The 20,770-nt window shown below is 37.8% G+C and overlaps 1 protein-coding gene across 1 annotated transcript; it reads left to right on the plus strand.

The window, feature by feature from the left end:
• The first annotated feature begins 518 nt into the window (after positions 1–518).
• On the plus strand, positions 519–19,090 carry LOC130101167 (gastrula zinc finger protein XlCGF7.1-like). Its single transcript, XM_056266754.1, has 3 exons — positions 519–657; positions 9,760–10,008; positions 18,219–19,090. Exons 2-3 carry the CDS (start codon positions 9,924–9,926, stop codon positions 19,088–19,090), a joined length of 957 nt encoding a protein of 318 aa, XP_056122729.1. The 5' UTR covers positions 519–657; positions 9,760–9,923.
• Positions 19,091–20,770: the final 1,680 nt, after the last annotated feature.

The following is a 20,770-nucleotide window of genomic DNA, read 5'->3' on the forward strand; positions in this document are numbered from 1 at the left end:
ACTGCTTAGGAACAATAAGGTACCTTATAGTTTAAGTTCACCAAAGCAGTGAAAGGGTAAAATGTGTAATATGTTCTCCAAATGCTGTATGTTTACAGTGATTAATGTGATTAATATGCCAATTTACAGAAGATATCAGACATCAGCCTGTTATTTCTACTAGACTATCCAGGATCAGGTAATCCATTTTACTTTAGTGTCGTTTTTTAAAGCAAAATTGGATTGATCACCTCTGATCCAGATGAACACGTTTTCAGATGACCAAATCGGGATTACAAGTGCTCCAGATGTGGTTACAATTCCCAATGTGGGCTGCTAACAATGTGAATGTAGGGTAACTCTCTTTAAGTGTTTTTGTTTGAAGAGAAAGAAAACAACATACCCATTCCATTTTCAATTTACTATGATATTTTCTGATATTTGAATTCTCTTCTTCTAATCGAATCTGCTGTTGTGTGACGTGAGACTGAATTTACTCAGCTCCTCCCCAAACCAGAGCCCCGCCCCTACGCGTCTAGTTGATAATGCTAGTGCTAACTGCTAACAACAGTAGTCTGCTGCTTTTGTAATCACGGAGAGAAAAGCTACTGGAAGAATTCCTTCAGGACTTATTAACATCTGGATGCATTCATGTGGTAAAGGTCTCCAGCATGACAGGTATGTAGCGCTGTGATTTTAATTCAGTCATGGTGCAAAACGGACCAGAGTGTTTGTTCAATAATGACAGAGAATCGCAAACTTCTCATCTGATTTTATTAAATATACATTTTGAAAAGACAAGAGTGAAGAACAATGGAGTTATACACCAAAAACGTGAAATAGTACAAATAAACGTGCGACGGACCAGTTTAATACTTAAGAATCAATGCAAACCCAGTCAAAAACTTGAAGACTGCTTACAAGTTAAAATAAGTTGAATTATTATTAACGTGTACTTATATGACGTCGATTACATTAAGTTTTATATTGATTGTTCCTTCTGTGTTGATGCAGCAGGTTAACTTGGGTGTCATTATTGTAATAGTTCTCAAGGGGGGCGTGTTTTATAGCAAGAAATCCGTGATAGTGATAATCTGCTGTTTTTTAACGATGAGCGTTAAAGTTATTTTAAAATGTGGCACCAGACATGAGACGTATACATATCTTCCTACTGTTTTTTTTATGAGTTATTTTTGGATTGAAGGCTAATCCAATTCAATCCACAGCATGCACATCTCAACATTATCCTACTTTATGATATAGAAATGGACAAAACCCTTCTGTAATTTTTACTAATTTAGGTGTTCCAGCTCATTTTTATTTTCATATTTTTGAATTACTTCTGTATAAAGCAGTTTATAATGACCCAAACATACAGGACCTTTATGGTAGAATTCCTAGTCAAAATGGCAGATGACAACAGTTTCCAAGGTATGATTGGTTAAAATTGGTGTATGCATGCATGTTACAGATATTTATTAAGTAATTTTGACTAGTAAGAATATTCACTCCACATCCATCCATCAATTTGCATGTTTTACACGACATCTGCGTTAAACTGTAAATTCAATTTTCAGTCATCACGGAAATCATACCTTAAGTTATAAATGGGACATTCCTTCATCACTGGGAATGGTGTTCTCGAATATAGGCGAACATGTTCGATGTGTTTCCTCCTTTTGCAGCCACTTTGTGAGTTTGCGTCTACATTTTTTTGCAAATTGGTTGTCTACCCTCAAGGATAACCACGCATTCGTATTTTCTATATCTAAAGTATTACCATACTACAATTTTTAACTTCTTTTTCGACAGGGGATAGAGATTACAGCTTCTGTCTCTGACATTTTCTCCGCATTATTTGTGTGGTTGGAGCAAGTTGAGAGTCTTCAAGTGGAAAGAATTTACTTCCATGCAGGTGAGATTCTCCATCTAATTTTTTCCCCAATACTATTGACAAGCAAATGTGCACAAATTTACGTGTTCATACCAAGATATATCGTCATACTAGGTATACTGTTTCAACCCTTGTTGTTCCAAACCTCTATGAGTTTCTTCTGTTGTACGAGTTTATTCTGTATATGTTGGTAACCAGACAGTGGACGGTAGCCATTGACGTCCATAGTAGGAAAAAAAAAAACTATGGAAGTCAATGGGGTCCATCAACTGTCTGGTTAGCAACATTCTTCAAAAAATATTTTGTGTTCAACAGAAGAAAGAAACTCATACAGGTTTGAAACAACACAAGGCTGAGTAAATGATGACAGATCATCAAGCTGTAGTTTGTTTATTAGGCATGCAAGGTAACCACCCAGTAGACCATTACAATAATCTAGCCTTGAGGTCATGAACGCATGAACTAACTGTTCCGCATTTGTCGTTGAAAGCATATGTCGCAGTCTAGATATATTTTTAAGATGGAAGAATTTGGTTTTACAGATGCTAGAAACGTGGCTTTCAAATGAAAGATTGGTTTTTAAAGAGCACACCCAGGTTCCTAACTGACGACGAAGACTTGACAAAGCAGCCATCAATTTTAGATACTATCCTAGGTTACTACATGCAGAAGTTTTTTGTCCAATAATTAGAAACTCGATTTTATTTTATTTTTTAATTAAGTAGTGGGAAATTACGAGTCATCCAGTTTTTTATATCAGCTATGAATTCCGTTAATTTTGTGAATTGGTAAGTTTCGTCGGGGCGCGTAGAAATAAGAGCTGAGTATCATCAGCATTACAGTGAAAACTAATGCCATGCTTCCTAATGATATCTCCTAAGGGTAGCATGTACAAAGTGAACAGCAACGGTCCTAGTACTGAGCCTTGTGGTACACCATACTGAACCTGTGATCGAATAAAGCCTGGAACACACCAAGCCGACGGTCGGCTCTCAAACAGTTTTTGTGCGTCGGCCGACTAAGTTTCCTCGGTGTGTTCCGCACGGTTCCGTGCCGTCGGCTGAAATTGTTCCTCATCGGCTTTGTTTCGGCCGTTTCGACATGTTGAATCGGCGTCGGGCCGTCTGTGAAAGAGGGAACTCTGATTGGCTGTTCAGCTTAGTGAAAGAGTCAATGCACAAGAATAATAGCAAAACAGCGAGCAAAGAAGTCAAAACTCTACTGATAGAAGGCTGTTCTTATGTTACGTCATCTTACCTGAGTGTTTCTTGGCGAATATTTCAATATTAACATGAGCGGAGTGGAATAAAGAGAGTGTTTAGCAGGATTGATATTTAAAACGGTAAGCATGCACTGCTTTGTTTATGGTTTGTGTATCTGCAGCCGGCAGCGTCGGTTTCCCCTTTTTGAATCACGAATATATACAAATATATCTACAGAAATAGACAGTTGTCTCATTTATACTCAGGCGCAGAACGCGCATTCTAGCTGAAAGTCGGCAGTAGTTCTCTCGGTGTGTTCAAGTGCAAATTTTTACCCCGACACGAGGCGACAACACAGTCGGCTTTCATCAGCGCTAGTTCGTCGGCGTCGGCTTGTTGTGTTCCAAGCTTAAGACATCTCTTCATTTACTGCTACAAACTGATAACGGTCAGAAAAGTCTGATTTAAGCCAGTGGTCAGATCGCTGACCTCGGCCTTGATTAAAGGCAATAATCTACCTATAGATTTTTCATAGCATTCCGATTTTTTTTGCAAGCAAATTGGCCAATTCCGATACCAGCTGCCGTTTTTTGACCCCTTTACGCAAATTTATTAGGGCCCAAGCCCAAAGGGCGAAGGCCCTATTGTTTTCCTTAGGATTATTTTTTTTTTTTTTTTTTTTTTTCTCCTCTTTTATTTTTCTTACGACTATTCGGGCACTTTTGGGGCTCTTAACGTGCACGAAAACTCTTGAAACTTTGCACGCGGGTCAGAACCCGCGGCCATCAGGGTCGGGGTGAAGATGGTACCCGGGCGTGGCAGGGGGGCTCGACAGCGCCCCCTGGAACGGGGTCCGAAAACTTGGTCCATAAATCAAACACGCTTGTATGTAAGAATATGAAACTCGGTACACATATAGATCTCATCGGTTCATATATACTTCATGCTCTTACTTTTTACCCCAGCCCAACAGGAAGTCGGCTATTTAGGGTTGTTTGTAAAACGCATGCAATGGAATTTAAAGTACTTCTCCTAGAGAATTCAAAGAAATGCCTCGAAACTCGGTCAGCATGAAGTCAAGACATTGAGGATGAAAAATTGCGAGGGGATTTTTGATATCTCGAACGGTTTGGCCGTGGCGGGGAAACGAAATTATGGCGAGAAACGTGAAACAGGAAGTGTGTTATAACTTCTGCATACATTAACTGATCTTGATGAAACTTCACCAGTGTGTTCGCTGTAAGAGGCCGATCACATGGATGTGACTATTGTGAGTCAAAGTTATAGCGCCACCAACTGGCAGCAGGAAGTGTGTCACTTTCAAAATGCTTCGAAATCACCCTCTTATTTTAACCCAATTTGCTTCAAACTTCATCTGTATAATGTAAACATACGCCAGATGTAGACCTGTGAATGGATTCTTGATATCTTTGATACTGTTGCCGTGGCAACACATCAAACTTTAAAATTCTTTTTTGATGCTTTTGAGACTCTTAGCATGCTTGAAATTGCATGAAACTCGACAGACATGTCACATATATTAGCCAGTAGACATGTGCAAAGTTTCAGGAACGGGCGTGGTGCAGGGACTCAGTAGCGCCACCTTTTGACAAAAGTGAGAGGGTTAGTTTCATAGTTTTACCTGCAATCTTAAAACTCGGTAGGCATATTGTTCAGATCAAGCCGGACAACTTTCTAATTTACAGTTTTTGGTTCCGAACAACAGGAAGTCAGATATTTTGGTTTGAATGGGATGTTTTGGAGTAATCTCTGTCCCTCTCTCCCTCTCTCTGCATACCTCTGTGTCTGTGGGGGGAGGGGGATGTGTCTGTTTGAGTGACAAAGCTTTTAATTATTGTTGATCAAGGTTTCGGGGGCTTTTGGGGCCCTTAACATCCTCTAAAACTCTTGAAACTTTGCACACGGGTCAGAACCCGTGGCCATCAGGGCCGGACTGAAGCTGGTACCCGGGCGTGGCAGGGCGGACCGACAGCGCCCCCTGGACTGGGATTCGAACACTTGTCCATAAATCAAAGACACTTGCATGTAATAATATGAAACTGTGTACACTTATAGATCTCATTGGGTTAAACAACTTTCGTGCTCTAAGTTTTACGACATCCCAACAGGAAGCCGGCTATCATGGTTTGTTTGGAAACGCATACCCCTGAAATTCTATTTAATTCTCCTTGGGAATTGATCGGATTTCAAGCAAACTCGGTCAGCATGACGTCAAGACATTGATGATGCTAAATTCCGGAGGGATTTTTGATATCTCGAACGGTTTGGCCGTGGCGAGGAAATTAATTTTATGACTAAAAAAGGACACATAAAGTGTGTTATAACTTTGCTCGTTTTACCTACAGTTACAAAACTTGCCACGCATATTGTTCTCATCAAGCCAATCGACTTTCTAATTTAAAGTCATTAGCTCAGAGCAACAGAAAGTCAGATATTGTAGTTTGAATGGATTTCTTGTCCCCCTGCCATTCTGTTTGTGTGTGTGTCTGTGTGGGGAGGGGAGCAGAGGGGAGGGGAGGGAGGGAGGGTTGGTGTCTGTGTTTATGTGTGTGTGTGTGTGTGTGTGGCTGGCTGTATGATTTTTCCTGCATTAAAGGATAAAGAAATCTCTAAGTCCTTGTCTTTTCGCATAACAATTTTTGTATTTTTTTTTAAATGACAAAATATGCATCACTCCTCTTAAGTGGTTTATTTTATTCCCACCAAACTTTTTCAACATGATGAAAATACATTAAAGAAGCATAATTGTGAATATCTATTGAATATCTCTAATTGTTTTGCTATGGCGAGGGATTAAAGTCATGTAAAAAAAAAAAAAAAACACTAAAAGCTTCATATCTTCTAAAAATGTAATTATACACCATTTATTTCTAGATAAAATTATACAAATATCAGAACTAAACCCATTTTATTCTTGTTTTCAATTTAAGAATAATGTACAAGTTTAAAAACAGCCAGGATGCACTATTCAGTTAAAAAATAAATATATCAAATAATACATAGGGCTATACTGCCCTCTTGTGTTCAAAATCAGGTAGGCCTGTTGTATTTAAATATAGGTAGCTGCTATGTGACTCCGAGAATTTTTTCTCACCGGTTATTTGACGTGTAACACCGGGGGCTTTTATATCGCTAAGTTAAAAGTGAAAGTAAAGTAAGGACATTTATAGTGGTGGCGCTCGCAGTGCGCTCGAATGAATTTCTATGGAAGTAGAAATGAAAAAACGTTCGCTCTGTTTTGCTCGCTCGTCGCCATGGATGCGCACTGTAATGAATGCCACTGCAGCCGCATACTTTTTAGTGTCACTTTAAAATTAGTGCAATATCGGGGGCCGATTGCTTGAATTGTGAGTTCAATAGTCTATTATTTTTCACGGAAAACACAACAACAAAAGAGTACAATGACAGATTCGCTTAAATAGGCGCTTTTACATAAAATAGCCTATTCCGTCATCATCTTTTCAGTCAGCACTTCACTCTCGTGATTAATGAAATTTATTGCTGATATTTGCTGCAACTTTCGTTCCGCTCACAATTTAGTAAGCAAACACGCTTCAAATGTGTTTTTATTTTATTTTTGTGTATATATATGTGTGTGTATATATATATATATATATATAGCTTATGTTTCAAATATGAGTTAATTAACAATCGTTTGAAAGAATGATACTTTTAAACATATCACTAAACCGTCATTAGGTGTCGCCAGGCGACCGTCTTAATGAGCGAGTCATTGATTCATTTGTTCGAACGATTCGTTCGAACGGCTGAGTCATTCATGAATGAGACAGATTATGGATTGGTCATTGAATCTTTCAGTCAACCGATTCGTTCAAAATGCTGAATCATTCAGTAATGAGAAAACACGTTGCTGTGAGATGCGCAATGGTTCTGCTGTGATCTTTGTTTAACTAGTTTCACTGCTGAAACAGAAAAAAGTCAATATTGCATATAAAATGTAAGTGATTTGACGTGTGTGTGAGAGAGATTGTGTCTGTTACAGTGACAAGAGTTTAACCCTTTAAGGCCTTGTCTTTTTGGATATATATCTCTTTTTTTATTACAAAATGTGCATACAACCCATATATTGTAAATGTATTGTTTGCTTTAAATTAAATTAAGATTGTATGTTTGGTAATTGAACCTAAATAAATTTAAAATTAGGAAGTCGGCTATATAGCAACAATAGTTACATCCATCTGATCGGCCTTCCTAAACCCATATATTATGGGTTTAGGAAGGCCGATCAGATGGATGTAACTATTGTGAGTCAAAGTTATAGCGCCACCAACTGGCAGCAAGAAGTGTGTCACTTTCTAAATGCTTTTGACAAAAGTGGGGGGGTTAGTTTTATCCACAGTAACAAAACTCGATATGTATATTGTACTCTTCGAGCCGGACAACTTTCTAATTTACCGTAATTAGCTCAGACCAAGAGGAAGTCAGATATTTTGGTTTGAATATGGTGAGCCTCTCTCTGTCTCTCTCTGAGCTAATATGGCAAGCCGTTTTAACATTTAATCATTTTAACCTACTAGTCTCTATTTTCATGCTACTAGTACTTATTTTTTAGATACTAGTATCTATTCCATTAAGTACTAGTACTTACTCATTAGCGACTAGTGCTTATTCTGTTTAGAATATTCAAAGTGCTTATTCAATTTTTATGCTTATTTATATTTTCAGAGCAGAAATTTTTTTTCAATTTAAGAATTATTTTTAAGTTTAAAAACAGCCAGAATGGTTGTTTAGTCAAAAATAATAATAATCCAAATCATATATAGTGCTATACTGCCCTCTTGTGTTCAAAATCATGTAGGCCTATTGAATTTATATATATTTATATATTAGAGAGAGATTGTGTCTGTTACAGTGACAAGAGTTTAACCCTTTAAGGCCTTGTCTTTTTGGATATATATCTTTTTTTTATAAAAAAAAGTGCATACAACCAATATATTTTAAATGTATTGTTTGCTTTAAATTAAATTAAGATTGTATGTTTGGTAATTGAACCTAAATAAATTTAAAATTAATGTTCTATATTTCAGATCAATATATTTGTTTTCCTTCATTTTAATCAACACTAACTTTATTCTCATCTGAATTATAAATAACTTATTTCTGTATAAAATAAAAAATCCCGAATAATCCAGACCAACCAGAGCGCACTATTTCTACAACATCATCAGTGCTGAAGCGGAACTACCAGAGTTGTTCGGCAGATAGTGAGCAGATATTTTGTGTCACGTCGTGCACAATAACCCTAAAGGCACCAGGGTGGCGGTGCCACCGGCTTTTTATATATATATATATATACATATATATATATATATATATATATATATATATATACATATATATATATATATATATATATATATATATATATATAAATATAGCTGCGAGCAGCGATGAAGGGCCAAAGCCGGCGGCACCGCCACCCTGGTGCCTTTAGGTAACTAAAGGCACCGGGGTTGCGGTGCCACCGGCTTGGGCCCGTAATCGCTGCTCGCAGCTATATTTTGTTGTTGATTTGCTCTATAACAGTCTAAACTGGCCTTAAATTTTTGCCATTTGAAATTAGTCAACTACTGCATTTTAATCACAATCCAAATACACAATCCTTATTTAAAGTAATGCAATCGTCTAGTTTTAGACAGGTTTCTGTCAAAAACAGCACATAGTTATGATCTGTAATCATATCATTAACAATGATATGATTACAAAGTGCTTTTGAAGAAAGGGATTGAATATTCAGCAACCCGAGCTTTATTTTTGTTCATCTGTATTATATTTGTTTTTTTTTTTACATAAATTACATTTTTACTCTTAAATTGGTTTGGGAGATTTTTGTATTTAATAATTCGGGATGATGATTTCTAGGTGAAAGAACCTCTATGTGATGGGATTTATCTGACCTTGGTAATGTAAGACAGCTAGCAGACGGTTGGTTTTGCCAGTCTGTCTTCTTCCTGACCTGAGCCCCAGATTGTCAAGGTTAAATTTTTAAGACTATGTGCCATATTACTAGAGAGAAGAGTGGCACCATCCCAGGAGGGATGAATACAATTTCTTTTCAACAGGTCAGGTCTGCCCTCAAAACTTTTCCAATTGTCTATGAATGAACCTTATAACTGTGAGGTTCAACATTATATAAAAGTTTTTGTTTAGTCAAAACTGGTATTATTTGAAATGTAGAGTGTATGTAGATTCATATTTAAAAACAAATCATATTTTTATCATAATTTTACAGTTTATAATGGTACCAGACATTGGGGTGGTTTTCTACCTAAACAACATGGTTTTTTTTCTTCTAAAAATCAGAACTTTCTTGAATTATTTCACAATTTTTTGAAGAATTGTTACTTATACCCCGCCACTCCTTCTCTCTTCAGTTTGAACTTATTGTTTTTTAAGTGGATTTTTTCCATCTTATGTTAGAGTTCTGATTAGTTTAGATATGCATTAAATAATAGAACCTGTGCCATGTTTCATGCTTATAATATTCTGGGTTACATAAAAATGAGCAACTTAGAGCTGTTTTATACACTACTAATATGTTACCTTCAAAATGCTCTATATTTGAGCTAAATTAAAGCCACCTTATGTTTTCTGTTAAAGTATTCCAGTATAAATTCAGTAACTTATCTTTGCTTTTCCCAGATCTGGTCCTGTGTGCGTCAGTATCACACAGTGATCACAGTTCACACCTGCAGTGAAGCCCCTCCCACAACAATTCACCAATAAATACTGGGAATATTCCCATCATCCTACAAGAGAAGGACAAACTCCAGGAGTAGCAGCTGAAATCTGTGTGACTGTTAAAGATGGAGTTTATTAAAGAGGAGATTGAAGACATGAGTGATCCAGAACCATCCAGAATAAAACATGAAGATACTGAGGAACAAACAGGTTGGTGTCCATTCTTGATTCTTCATTGTTGACTGTTGAGAAACAATAAGGTAACAGAGCCTTAGTTCAACAGATTTGGTGTCTGTGAAATAAGGAATAAATTAGAGATAAGTGATACAGAAAATGTATCTGAATGATCATAATCTTGAATAGCCTTCCATTTATGAAATGGATTAGCAAGTAAAAAAACTGAACTAAACTTTGGCACATCACAGATCTGATACTTGATACTCTGTTGCTTTCTTCTGTTAAATCATAGTTCACTTGAACTTATTTTAACCACATTATATTTTTATTTTAGACTGGATGGAAGTAAAACCGCAACAAAATGAACTGAATGAAGCAGAGGAGGTACAGTATAGCATCAAAACTCAAAGAACAAAAGCCAAAAAGCTGCACTCCTGCTCTCAGTGTGGAAAGAGTTTCAGTCAAAAAGGAAACCTTAAGACACACTTGAGAATTCACACTGGAGAGAAACCGTATACATGCACTCAGTGTGAGAAGAGTTTTTCTCAAGCATCAGGTCTCAGGAATCATCTGCGTGTTCACTCTGGAGAAAAACCATTTAACTGTGATCAGTGTGGTAGAAAGTTTATTTCATTAGCACATGTAAAACAACACCTGAAAGTTCATTCAGATGAAAAGCCTTATGTGTGTTCTCTCTGTGGAAAGAGTATTTTATGGCTGCGTCATTTTAAACTGCACCAGAAAACACACAATGAAGTAAGAGATCATGTGTGTTGTGACTGTGGGAAGAGCTTTACTAGAGCTGACAATCTGAAACAGCACCAAAGAATTCATACTGGAGAAAAACCTTACAAGTGCTCATATTGTGACAAGAGTTTCTGTCGTTCTGAAAACCTGAAATCACACGAGCGAATTCATACTGGAGAGAAGCCGTACCACTGTACTCAGTGTGGAGAGAGTTTCAAATGTAAAACTGACCTCAAATATCATCTGCTCCGTCACTCTGGGGAAAAGCCATTTAACTGTGATCAGTGTGGGAAAAAGTTTATTTCATCATCACATCTAAAACAACACCTGAGAGTTCATTCAGATGAGAGGCCTCAATTATGTTCTCTTTGTGGAAAGATTTTTTCAAGTCTTTATTATTTTAAACAACACCAGAAAACACACACTGAAGTGAGAGATCATGTGTGTTGTGACTGTGGGAAGAGCTTTACTAGAGCTGAATGTCTGAAACTGCATCAAAGAATTCATACTGGAGAAAAACCTCACAAGTGCTCATATTGTGACAAGAGTTTCACTCAGTCTGCACACCTGAAATCACATGAGCGAGTTCATACTGGAGAGAAGCCGTACCACTGCACTCCGTGTGTAAAGGATCAAGTAAATGTTTAAGATAAAAAATAGAGTTTATACTAAAAGCACAATATCATTTTAATTTGGTGAATTTGATGAAAAGCTATTGTCTGAACCTCTCACTCAGAGAAAGAACATGTTATCTGGACATTTCGGGAAAGTCTCCTGTTTAGAGAAGAGCTCAACTAACTCCAACCTTGAAAAAGCTGTGTATCGTGTACGCTAGTATTATTTGATACAGGCTTGTTTTATTTGACATGTTGGCGCCTCCTGCTTTTCATCCATCATATCTGGTCCATGGGTCTTTAAGCGTCTATTCCCAACAACAGAGTAAATAAATTAATTGTTGTTGTTTATTTCTGTCAGGATGGATTATGTGCTCAATAGGTCTTTCTTACATTAGATATTCATGGCATGTACTTTTACCCATTTATTTATTAATATGTATCAGTATGTGAAACACTTCTAAAGAAAAGTGATGCAGTGCAAACAGTTGTCTATGGTATTGGTCACATTAAAGCAGGGTTCCAGACTGCGACCATTTTTTGAGAATGTGCGAGTTAAAATGTTATGTGGTTGCATTTGTGCGAGTGGACGCTTGAGCAACAGAACGCCGTTGTATCAGCAGCTGCTGCAGTCCGTAACTTATGTTCAAAATGAACGAGTTGGCTACATCATGAATCCATTTTCCAAACCGTGTTTTTGACTTATTCTGAATCTCTACGGTACGCTTATAATAAGTGTTTATATTCGGACTATTTTATCCCGGGGTCGTCTCGTTTGGATTTTAACTGGATTTTAACCCAGTGCCTGCGTGACTCGCCATAGACATTAACGGAGAGAAGTTCCGTCTACAGTGTTCTTCCGCAAGACACGTGCAGTTTATTTATTGACGAACGTAGACGTCACGCGCATTGCACACTGATGGTGAAACGCGCCAATTACGAATTCATGAATTAAGGCATATAAAAATGATAAAAAATGGTCTCATGAAACACAGAGCCCCTTCCTCCTACGTCTTTTCAGCGGTTATATTTTCCTCTGTCGAGCGATTACTCTCATGATCGCTCGACAGAGGAAAAGGATAAAATGCAGGTAAGGAGTGTGAGATTTCTGCTTTTTGTTACAACTATAAACTTTGATAACGAAAAATCTGTATCAGTTTATTATAATACTCTAATCTTTTAAAATGTAATGCCTACATTTGAATGTTGAATTATTTTTAAAAGATAGAAAGATGATAATAGACAGATAGATAGATAGAATATGATTCAAATGTAAATAGATAGATTGTATATAATTCAAATGTAAAATGCTTAAAATTACTGTCCAAAATCCATGAAAATCCTGAAATTTGGCAATGATAATTAATATATTACAGGTATTTCTGCTGCAACCCAGAAAGCCTTTGCTAGCCTTGGTCCATTAAAACCACTATTCATCAACATGCATTGATTAATCCCATGGCATGTAGCAAAAAAAGAAAAGAAAAAAAAGGTGCGACCAAATCATATGCTGGTGCGACCAACTGAGAAAGTTGGTAGCAACCAGTGTGGAAAAGTTAGTCTGGAGCCCTGCATTAAAGGGGCATAATGAATCACACCCTACAAGATCTGTATTTCATGAGTGCTGGAACATACTCGACGAAATAATCACAGTATTCTTAGTTTTCACGTGATGTCCACCATTATAGGAACGCCCACCTGGAGGGCAAAACAAGGCTCCATTGCCTACCCAGTCATTTTTTACCTGGTTTGTAGTAAAAAAAAAAGAAAAAAAGTAATGTACATTAATTAGGGCATACTTTGTACAGGCAAGCAAATGAACACAGAATATTAATGCAACACTACGTAAGTGTATTGCATTCACATGAAGAAATAAATTACTCTGTTTTTCTGAATTAATGAGTTAATTATCTCAGAATTACAAGATAATTTTTCATGGAAATTTTTTTTTGCTCTGTTTTTTTCTGAGTTAATGACTTGAATTAATGACTTGATTATCTCAAAAACTCAGAAATTCAGAAAAACAGAGCAAAAACATTTTTCCATGAAAAATTATCGTAATTCGAGATAATTAACTCGTTAATTCAGAAAAACAGAGCAAAAAAAAATTCCATGAAAAATTATCTTGTAATTCTGAGATAATTAACTCATTAATTCAGAAAAACAGAGTAGATTTTTTTTTCTTCAAGTGAATGCAATACGCTTCCGTACAACACAAGGTTTCTTGGGAAGTGTTTTTTTTCCATCGAAAACCAATAAAACGTGTTGCATTAATATTCATGGCTCATCTGCTTGCCTGTACAAAGTATGCATCATCAAAAAGGTGTAAACTGAATTTGTTCTTGTAATATCACTGTTTTAGTAGGCACTTTAAGGTGGTCTGCACTTCTTTAGCCAGTAATGGAAAGATCCATGTGAGTAAATCAGAAGCTAAGATTCATTAGACAGCAAATGACATCTGGTAGAAGTGTTGGGAAAGTGATATGAAGGGGAGACACCTGTTTCAGACAAGTGGGAAAGGAGATTGAGTTTCAATATTAAGAAAAGAAGAATCTTCGCATAGGACAGGACACACAGCATTAAATGCCAATTTACATAAAATCAATAAACCTTCTACAGGGAAGTGCAGTGAGTGTAATGAACCAGAAACAGTTGAACATGTTCTCATATAAAAATTAAAGACATGTATTAAAGGATAAGCTGCTGGAAATGGAACATAATACACTCTCATTAGGAAAATCTTCTGGCTAAAAAATGTGGAAGAGTTCCTATTCAATATGCAATTTTGAGGTTTTTGAAGGAAACTGGAATTGATGTAAGAATATTGTTGTTGCTGTTGTTTTTTTCTCATTTCTCCTCAATGATCCACACTCCAGTTCAGTTGGTGGCGGTAATGCACCGAAAGCAGGTCTGTCAACCGCTAAGAAATTAAAAAGAAGAAAATTAGTAGCAGTCCCTCCCCTTACCTTACCATAACCTCCAGTTTCAACACACTACCAGAGAATGTCTAATATGGGGAGAACTCCCACTCTCATTAAACTTCCTGGTTCTGAACTGGTTGCAGTTCCACTCTGGTTCCATATGAGGGCGCTCACATGACGAGTGCAGAATGAATGGAGGTCTATGGAGAAAGACCCCTCAAAATCCACTCTTCTCAGGATATAATCTTTTTCTAGGAATTTGAATGTTGTTTTCGAAAGGAAATGCAAAGAAATTACAGATTAATGGGTGTTAGATTATTTAGAGTCACTTATTTGCTTTAAAAAGTCTTTTAAAATGCACGCCAAACATACACACACACACATATATTCAACTTTCGACCTAGAATAACCCATGTTGAACTTGCAAAACCTACATTCAAATCTGAGATTTCTCAACGGCAATCGGGTGAAAGAGACAAATTTAGCCGTCTAGCCCCATAGACTCCCATTCATTTTACAATCGGACGATCGCCCCCAGTGGAACTACAACCAAAATTCGGTACAATAGAGGGAATGCATTAACGTCACTTCCCCGCTGGAACACGCCCCCCTCAGCGGGACTGAGTGGCAGAAGAGCTGCTGCGTGACTGGACTTAATAGGGAGTGGCCATGCAGGCTTTCCGTAGACGGGCTTTGGTAGTACTCTGCTTTTGTTGTCACGTAGAGAAAAGCTACTGGATCATTTACTTAAGGAATTATTAAATAACATCTGGATGCATTCATATCTGGTAAAAGGTCTCCAGCATGACAGGTACGTATAGCGCGGTGCAAAACGGACTAACTGGAGTGTAGTAATGTGATATAGCTGGTTTGACGTTGGATGGTAGATATTTTACAGATATTCAGCCGCGAAAAATGTCAATAGATTTTAAGTGAATAATTATACTTGTAAAAATGTACCTTACTAGAAAAGTATTAGAACGTACAACTAACACGTTTTAATAATGCATCTTCAAATTGTAGCAACGTAGTAGTGACGAGCTAGAGCTTACTGTACGTTCACACCGCCGCCGACTTGAGCGTCAAAGAAGCTCTGGGCGCCCTGTCAAGGACGCTTGTCAAAAAGTACGGGGAAGCTTGTTGACGCTTTGAACGCTCGCGTTGCAGGGAGAATTGAAGTGTCACAACATGAAATGTAATAAACAGAAAAAAACAAGCAATACATTGAAGAAACCTTTTATAATGACAGCATTTTTATAAGCGTTTTGGTCACATTTGGTCAGGGGAAAAAGAATAGTTATAGCTATTATTATTATTATTATTATTTGCATTAGGCTAGAATGCAATTGGTCAAATCGGTGTCACCGTGAGCAAATGAATTGCATTAGGCGGCTTACTACCGTTCGTAAATATTTCAAATAAAAGTTGCGCTCATGTGGTCCCTATAGCTAACTAAGCAAACAACGTCATGTCAAAAATGATAGGAAACCTGTAGGAAACCCAGCAACGGCGATTATTTGCTTCTTTTCGATAATCAAACCCTTGAAGAATTGTATAAATCCATGTATGAGTCTCTTTTCTTTTAAGTTTGGTAAGATTTAAACCATTTTTTATTTTATTTTATTTTTTTCCTTGCACCCCCTCTATAATAGTTAATGAATGTTGTTTTGTTGTTGTTATTGTATATAATATATACACACATGGACATTTAGGATGGAGCTATTTTTGGAAAAGTGTATATTTGTAATTGGCATTTGATTGTTCCCTATTTGTTTTTTGTATATTGATATTGTTAAAAAAAAAAAAGCTTCTCTTCCATTTTCTCGGAACTAATGTTTTGGTAGGAATGAAAATTTACATTGTATGTTTCTCCGGAATCAGCCAGCGCGAAGACGTCTATATTCCGATTAGTTGCTGGCGTTTTGCCCAAGGGGGTAATCCACCAGCCGGAAACTGAAGTCTCCCTGGGGGCCGCCATTGGCTAACAAGCCTTCACCTGCTGTTAGCATCCCATTGACTCCCATTCATTTTGGCGTCACTTTGACCGCGAATAACTTTACACCTGAGGCGTTTAAAGACTCCATTTGTCCATTGTTTATTTCTAAAGAAACACGGCAATGTATAAAGGGCTCCATTACCTTCTATGTTACATTATGGCCCCGTAGAAACAGATTTTGTAAAGATAGGCTAACGATTGCATCATAACCACTCGACTCTCTGTCGCGCTGTACAGAAGTTACCGTACAGACAGGAGGAGAAGCTCGCAGGCAATCGGGGGGACGTCCCGTCAAGGGAGAAGCCCGTAGATAATGAGTCCATAAAAGCAACGGAATTCTTACTCCTGCTCACTCACGCCAAAGAACTCTTTGCTCAAGTTCCCCGTCTCTGCAAGATTAACGTTGGCAATTTTCACGCACAGCTACTAGAAGATTTACGTCTGTCAGACAGCTTGCTCACGTCATCAAGCTTAGTTTGAGTCGGTTTGAGTCTGCGCGTCAGGAACGGAAGTGCTCAAAAATCGCTAAAAATGGGCTTCAACTGTCTCAACTGAGTTCCAATGAGATGGCTCTGTCCACTTCTTATACTGTCTATGGACAAAATGCACTGAAAATGTCAGAAATTGTCAGTAGTAGTCAGTGTTGTGCCTGAATGCGTTCAATGAACGATAGTTCATGAACTCGTTCATATTTTGGGCGAACGTGAACTGAACGTACTGTATGCCTGATGAACGTTACTGTGAACTCGTTCATTCTGGTGTCTGTGAACGCACGCTCTCTCAGTTTAACTTCGTTCAATAGGGTGCCAGATTTCTATAGAGACTTCCAGGCGAAAACCTGGCTAAAACACACCGTAAACAGGCCTTAATATGTAGCGAAAAAAACACCCAATCTGGCAACACCAGCCACCAGTGTCGCCCCGCGGCCGCCACATGCGTCATCAAAACAAAAAGCAGCATGCAGTCGACAAAGCAGCGAGCGAGGAGGCGTCGTATGATCATTAAATGAGTTTTATGACAAGGTCGGTGAGGATGGGAAAAATTTTACATTTCTGTGCAAACTTTGCCCGTGTCTGTGGTTGTATATGGGCTGTGGCAATAATAATACAAAAATGTAAAAAAGAAGCTCGCAGCAACATATGGAAAAAAAGAACTATGAACTAGTTCATTTTTTGAAGTATGAACTATGAACTGAATAGTTCATTTTAAAATTTGTGAACTGAACTTTGAACTAGTTCATGTAGAAAATGAACTTTCCCAACACTGGTAGTAGTGTACTGCTTTATTTCAGACCGGAGTCGGACAATGATGGTGAGACTCGAGAAGAAGTGACAACATGTAGAAAGCAACAGAACGTGTCTGAATTGTTAATTGATGAATTTATGTGGTTAGGGTTAGGAGTTTTAGTGATTTTTTTTTATTTTTTTATTTTTCCAGATCTGGTCCTGTGGGCGTCAGTATCACACAGTGATCACAGTTCACTCCTGCAGTGAAGCCCCTCCCACAACAATTCACCAATAAATACTGGGAATATTCCCATCATCCTACAAGAGAAGGACAAACTCCAGGAGTAGCAGCTGAAATCTGTGTGACTGTTAAAGATGGAGTTTATTAAAGAGGAGATTGAAGACATGAGTGATCCAGAACCATCCAGAATAAAACATGAAGATACTGAGGAACAAATAGGTTGGTGTCCATTCCTGATTCTTCATTATTGACTGCTGACAAACAGATATTTGCTGGTGGCTATGAAATAATGAACACATTAGAGATGATAAATGAGACTGAAAATGCATCTAAATGATCATAATCTTGAATGGCTTTTGCTAATACATTTTAAATGGATTAACAAGAAAATGACGGAACTAACACATCAAAGACCTGATACTTGATACTCTAATTCTTTCTTCTGTTAATTTAGTTCACTTAAACGTATTTTAACCACATAATATTTTTTTATTTTAGACTGGATGGAGATGAAACTGCAAAAACATGAACCGAATGAAGCAGAGGAGGAACAGCAGAGCATCAAAACTCAAAGAACAAAAGCCAATAAGCTGCACTCCTGCTCTCAGTGTGGAAAGAGTTTCAGACTAAAAGGACACCTTAAAACACACATAAGAATTCACACTGGAGAGAAACCATATCCATGCACTCAGTGTGAGAAGAGTTTTGCTCAAGTATCAGGTCTCAGGAATCATCTGCGCATTCACACTGGAGAAAAATTCAACTGTGATCAGTGTGGTAAAGATTTTATTTCATCAGCAAATCTGAAACAACACCTGAAAGTTCATTCAGATGAGAGGCCTCATGTGTGTTCTCTCTGTGGAAAGAGTTTTTTATGGCTAAATAGTTTTAAACAGCACCAGAAAATACACAATGAAGTAAGAGATCATGTGTGTTGTGACTGTGGGAAGAGCTTTACTACATCTAGTCATCTGAAACAGCACCAAAGAATTCATACTGGAGAAAAACCTTACAAGTGCTCATATTGTGACAAGAGTTTCTGTCGTTCTGAAAACCTGAAATTGCATGAGCGAGTTCATACTGGAGAGAAGCCGTACTACTGTACTCAGTGTGGGGAGAGTTTCAAATGTAAAACTGATCTCAATTATCATCTGCACATTCACTCTGGAGAAAAACCATTTAACTGTGATCAGTGTGGTAAAAAGTTTATTTCATCATCAAATCTGAAACAACACCAGAAAGTTCATTCAGGTGGAAGGTCTTATGTGTGTTCTCTCTGTGGAAAGAGTTTTTTATGGCTAAAAAGTGTTAAACAGCACCAGAAAATACATAATAAAGTGAAAGATCATGTGTTGTCAGAAAACACATAATGAAGTGAGAGATCATGTGTGTTGTGACTGTGGAAAGAGCTTTACCTGACCATCTGGAGCAACACCAAAGAATTCATTCTGGAGAGAGACCTTACAAGTGCTCATATTGTGACAAGAGTTTCACTCAGTCTCCGCACCTGAAATCACACGAGCGACTCCATACTGGAGAGAAGCCGTACTACTGTACTCAGTGTGGGAGTGATTTTAAACATTTGTCAAGCCTTTCCACTCATATGAAAAAATGTTGCAATGTATCAGTGTAAATACATTCAAGTAAATGTGTGAGATAAAATAAGAAGTTTATAGTAAACGCACAGTATCAGTTTAATTTTGTGAATTTGGTCAAAAGCTTGGAAAACAAGAAAGTGTTGATGAAGATGATGATTATGCAATTACTCTGTCTTGTTTAACGTCTGTTTTGCTTAGTAGTACCTTTATAGCCCCTTTCACACAGCGCTTTGAACCCGGCAAATTGCCAGAGTGCCTTCTGTGTGAACGCAAACACGACCCGGGATTGATGCCGGGATCGATGGCGGGTTGGGGACCTAGTAACATTGCCGTGTTCAGACCCGGAACGCGCGCTGTGTGAACAAAAGCCAGAACCAATGCCGTATAAGGGGTGTGTCGTAGTGATGATTCACGAGCCTTTGCAATGACGTAGTTATCGTGAGACTCAGTTACTCTAGAAGAAAGTTTGTGTTCGTCATCGATACAAGAAAGAACGAAAAAATGTCTGCAAACTGGACTGAAGTAGAGACCCGTCACATCCAACGTCACGCGTCTTTCCGGAACATACACGGGTTGTGTGTGAACGCGCTCTCTGATTCCGGCAAATCACTGGCAGTGTGAATGAAGCAAAATCAAACGAACCCGGCTGGGTCAAATCCCGGGTCACTTTATCCGTGTATTTTCCGGAATCTCTGTGTGAAAGGGGCTTAAGTAACCCAAGTAATAATGCTGCATAAAAATGTATTGGAAAATTATATACAAAAAAATAATACCAATAAGGCATTATTTATGGAGTTATGTGGAATTCTTTTTGTGTGATTAACAGCCTGTTCTTAGGTTTTTCTACCTCAGTTATAAGAACTAATCACCAGAAGTTGCCTCGTATATGTATATCCTCTGTATTATGTATGCTTTATATCACCTACGTTTATTCTGTGTCTTAAACATTTATCATGGCTAAATCCTTATTAACTCCTACCTCAACTATGGGAAATATATTTTTATTTGGTACCTACTTGATAGGTAAACTATTTCTAGAATTTTGATATAAAGTAGAATTGTGTAGGATCTAGGATGCATCATAATATTTAAACTGAAAGTTGGCTTATTAAAGTGTTTAACTAAACTCTTAGATATTTGAGCACACACAATCATGTGAACATTATGTTAATTTCATGCAAGAACCGGAGAACGGGGCGTAGGTCCCGCCCAAGACAATATCTGATTGGCTGACACACTCGGGAGGACAGGTCGGATGGACACGCTTATAACCCAATGACAAGCAGCTCTGCTTCGCTTTTTGCCTTGCTTTTGCAGTGACTCTTTCTCTTGATTTGATTTTGTGCGGACCTTTTCATCGTCCAGCGCGTATGCTTACATGCTCTTCAAACCACCAAGAGCTCACTCAGAACTCATCAACTCTTCCATAAGAGCCTTCGTCGATCTTCGCCA

The sequence above is a fragment of the Rhinichthys klamathensis genome, unplaced genomic scaffold (assembly GCF_029890125.1).
Source record: "Rhinichthys klamathensis goyatoka isolate OS25496 unplaced genomic scaffold, OSU_Roscu_1.1 h1tg000253l_1, whole genome shotgun sequence".
Classification (NCBI taxonomy): domain Eukaryota; kingdom Metazoa; phylum Chordata; class Actinopteri; order Cypriniformes; family Leuciscidae; genus Rhinichthys; species Rhinichthys klamathensis.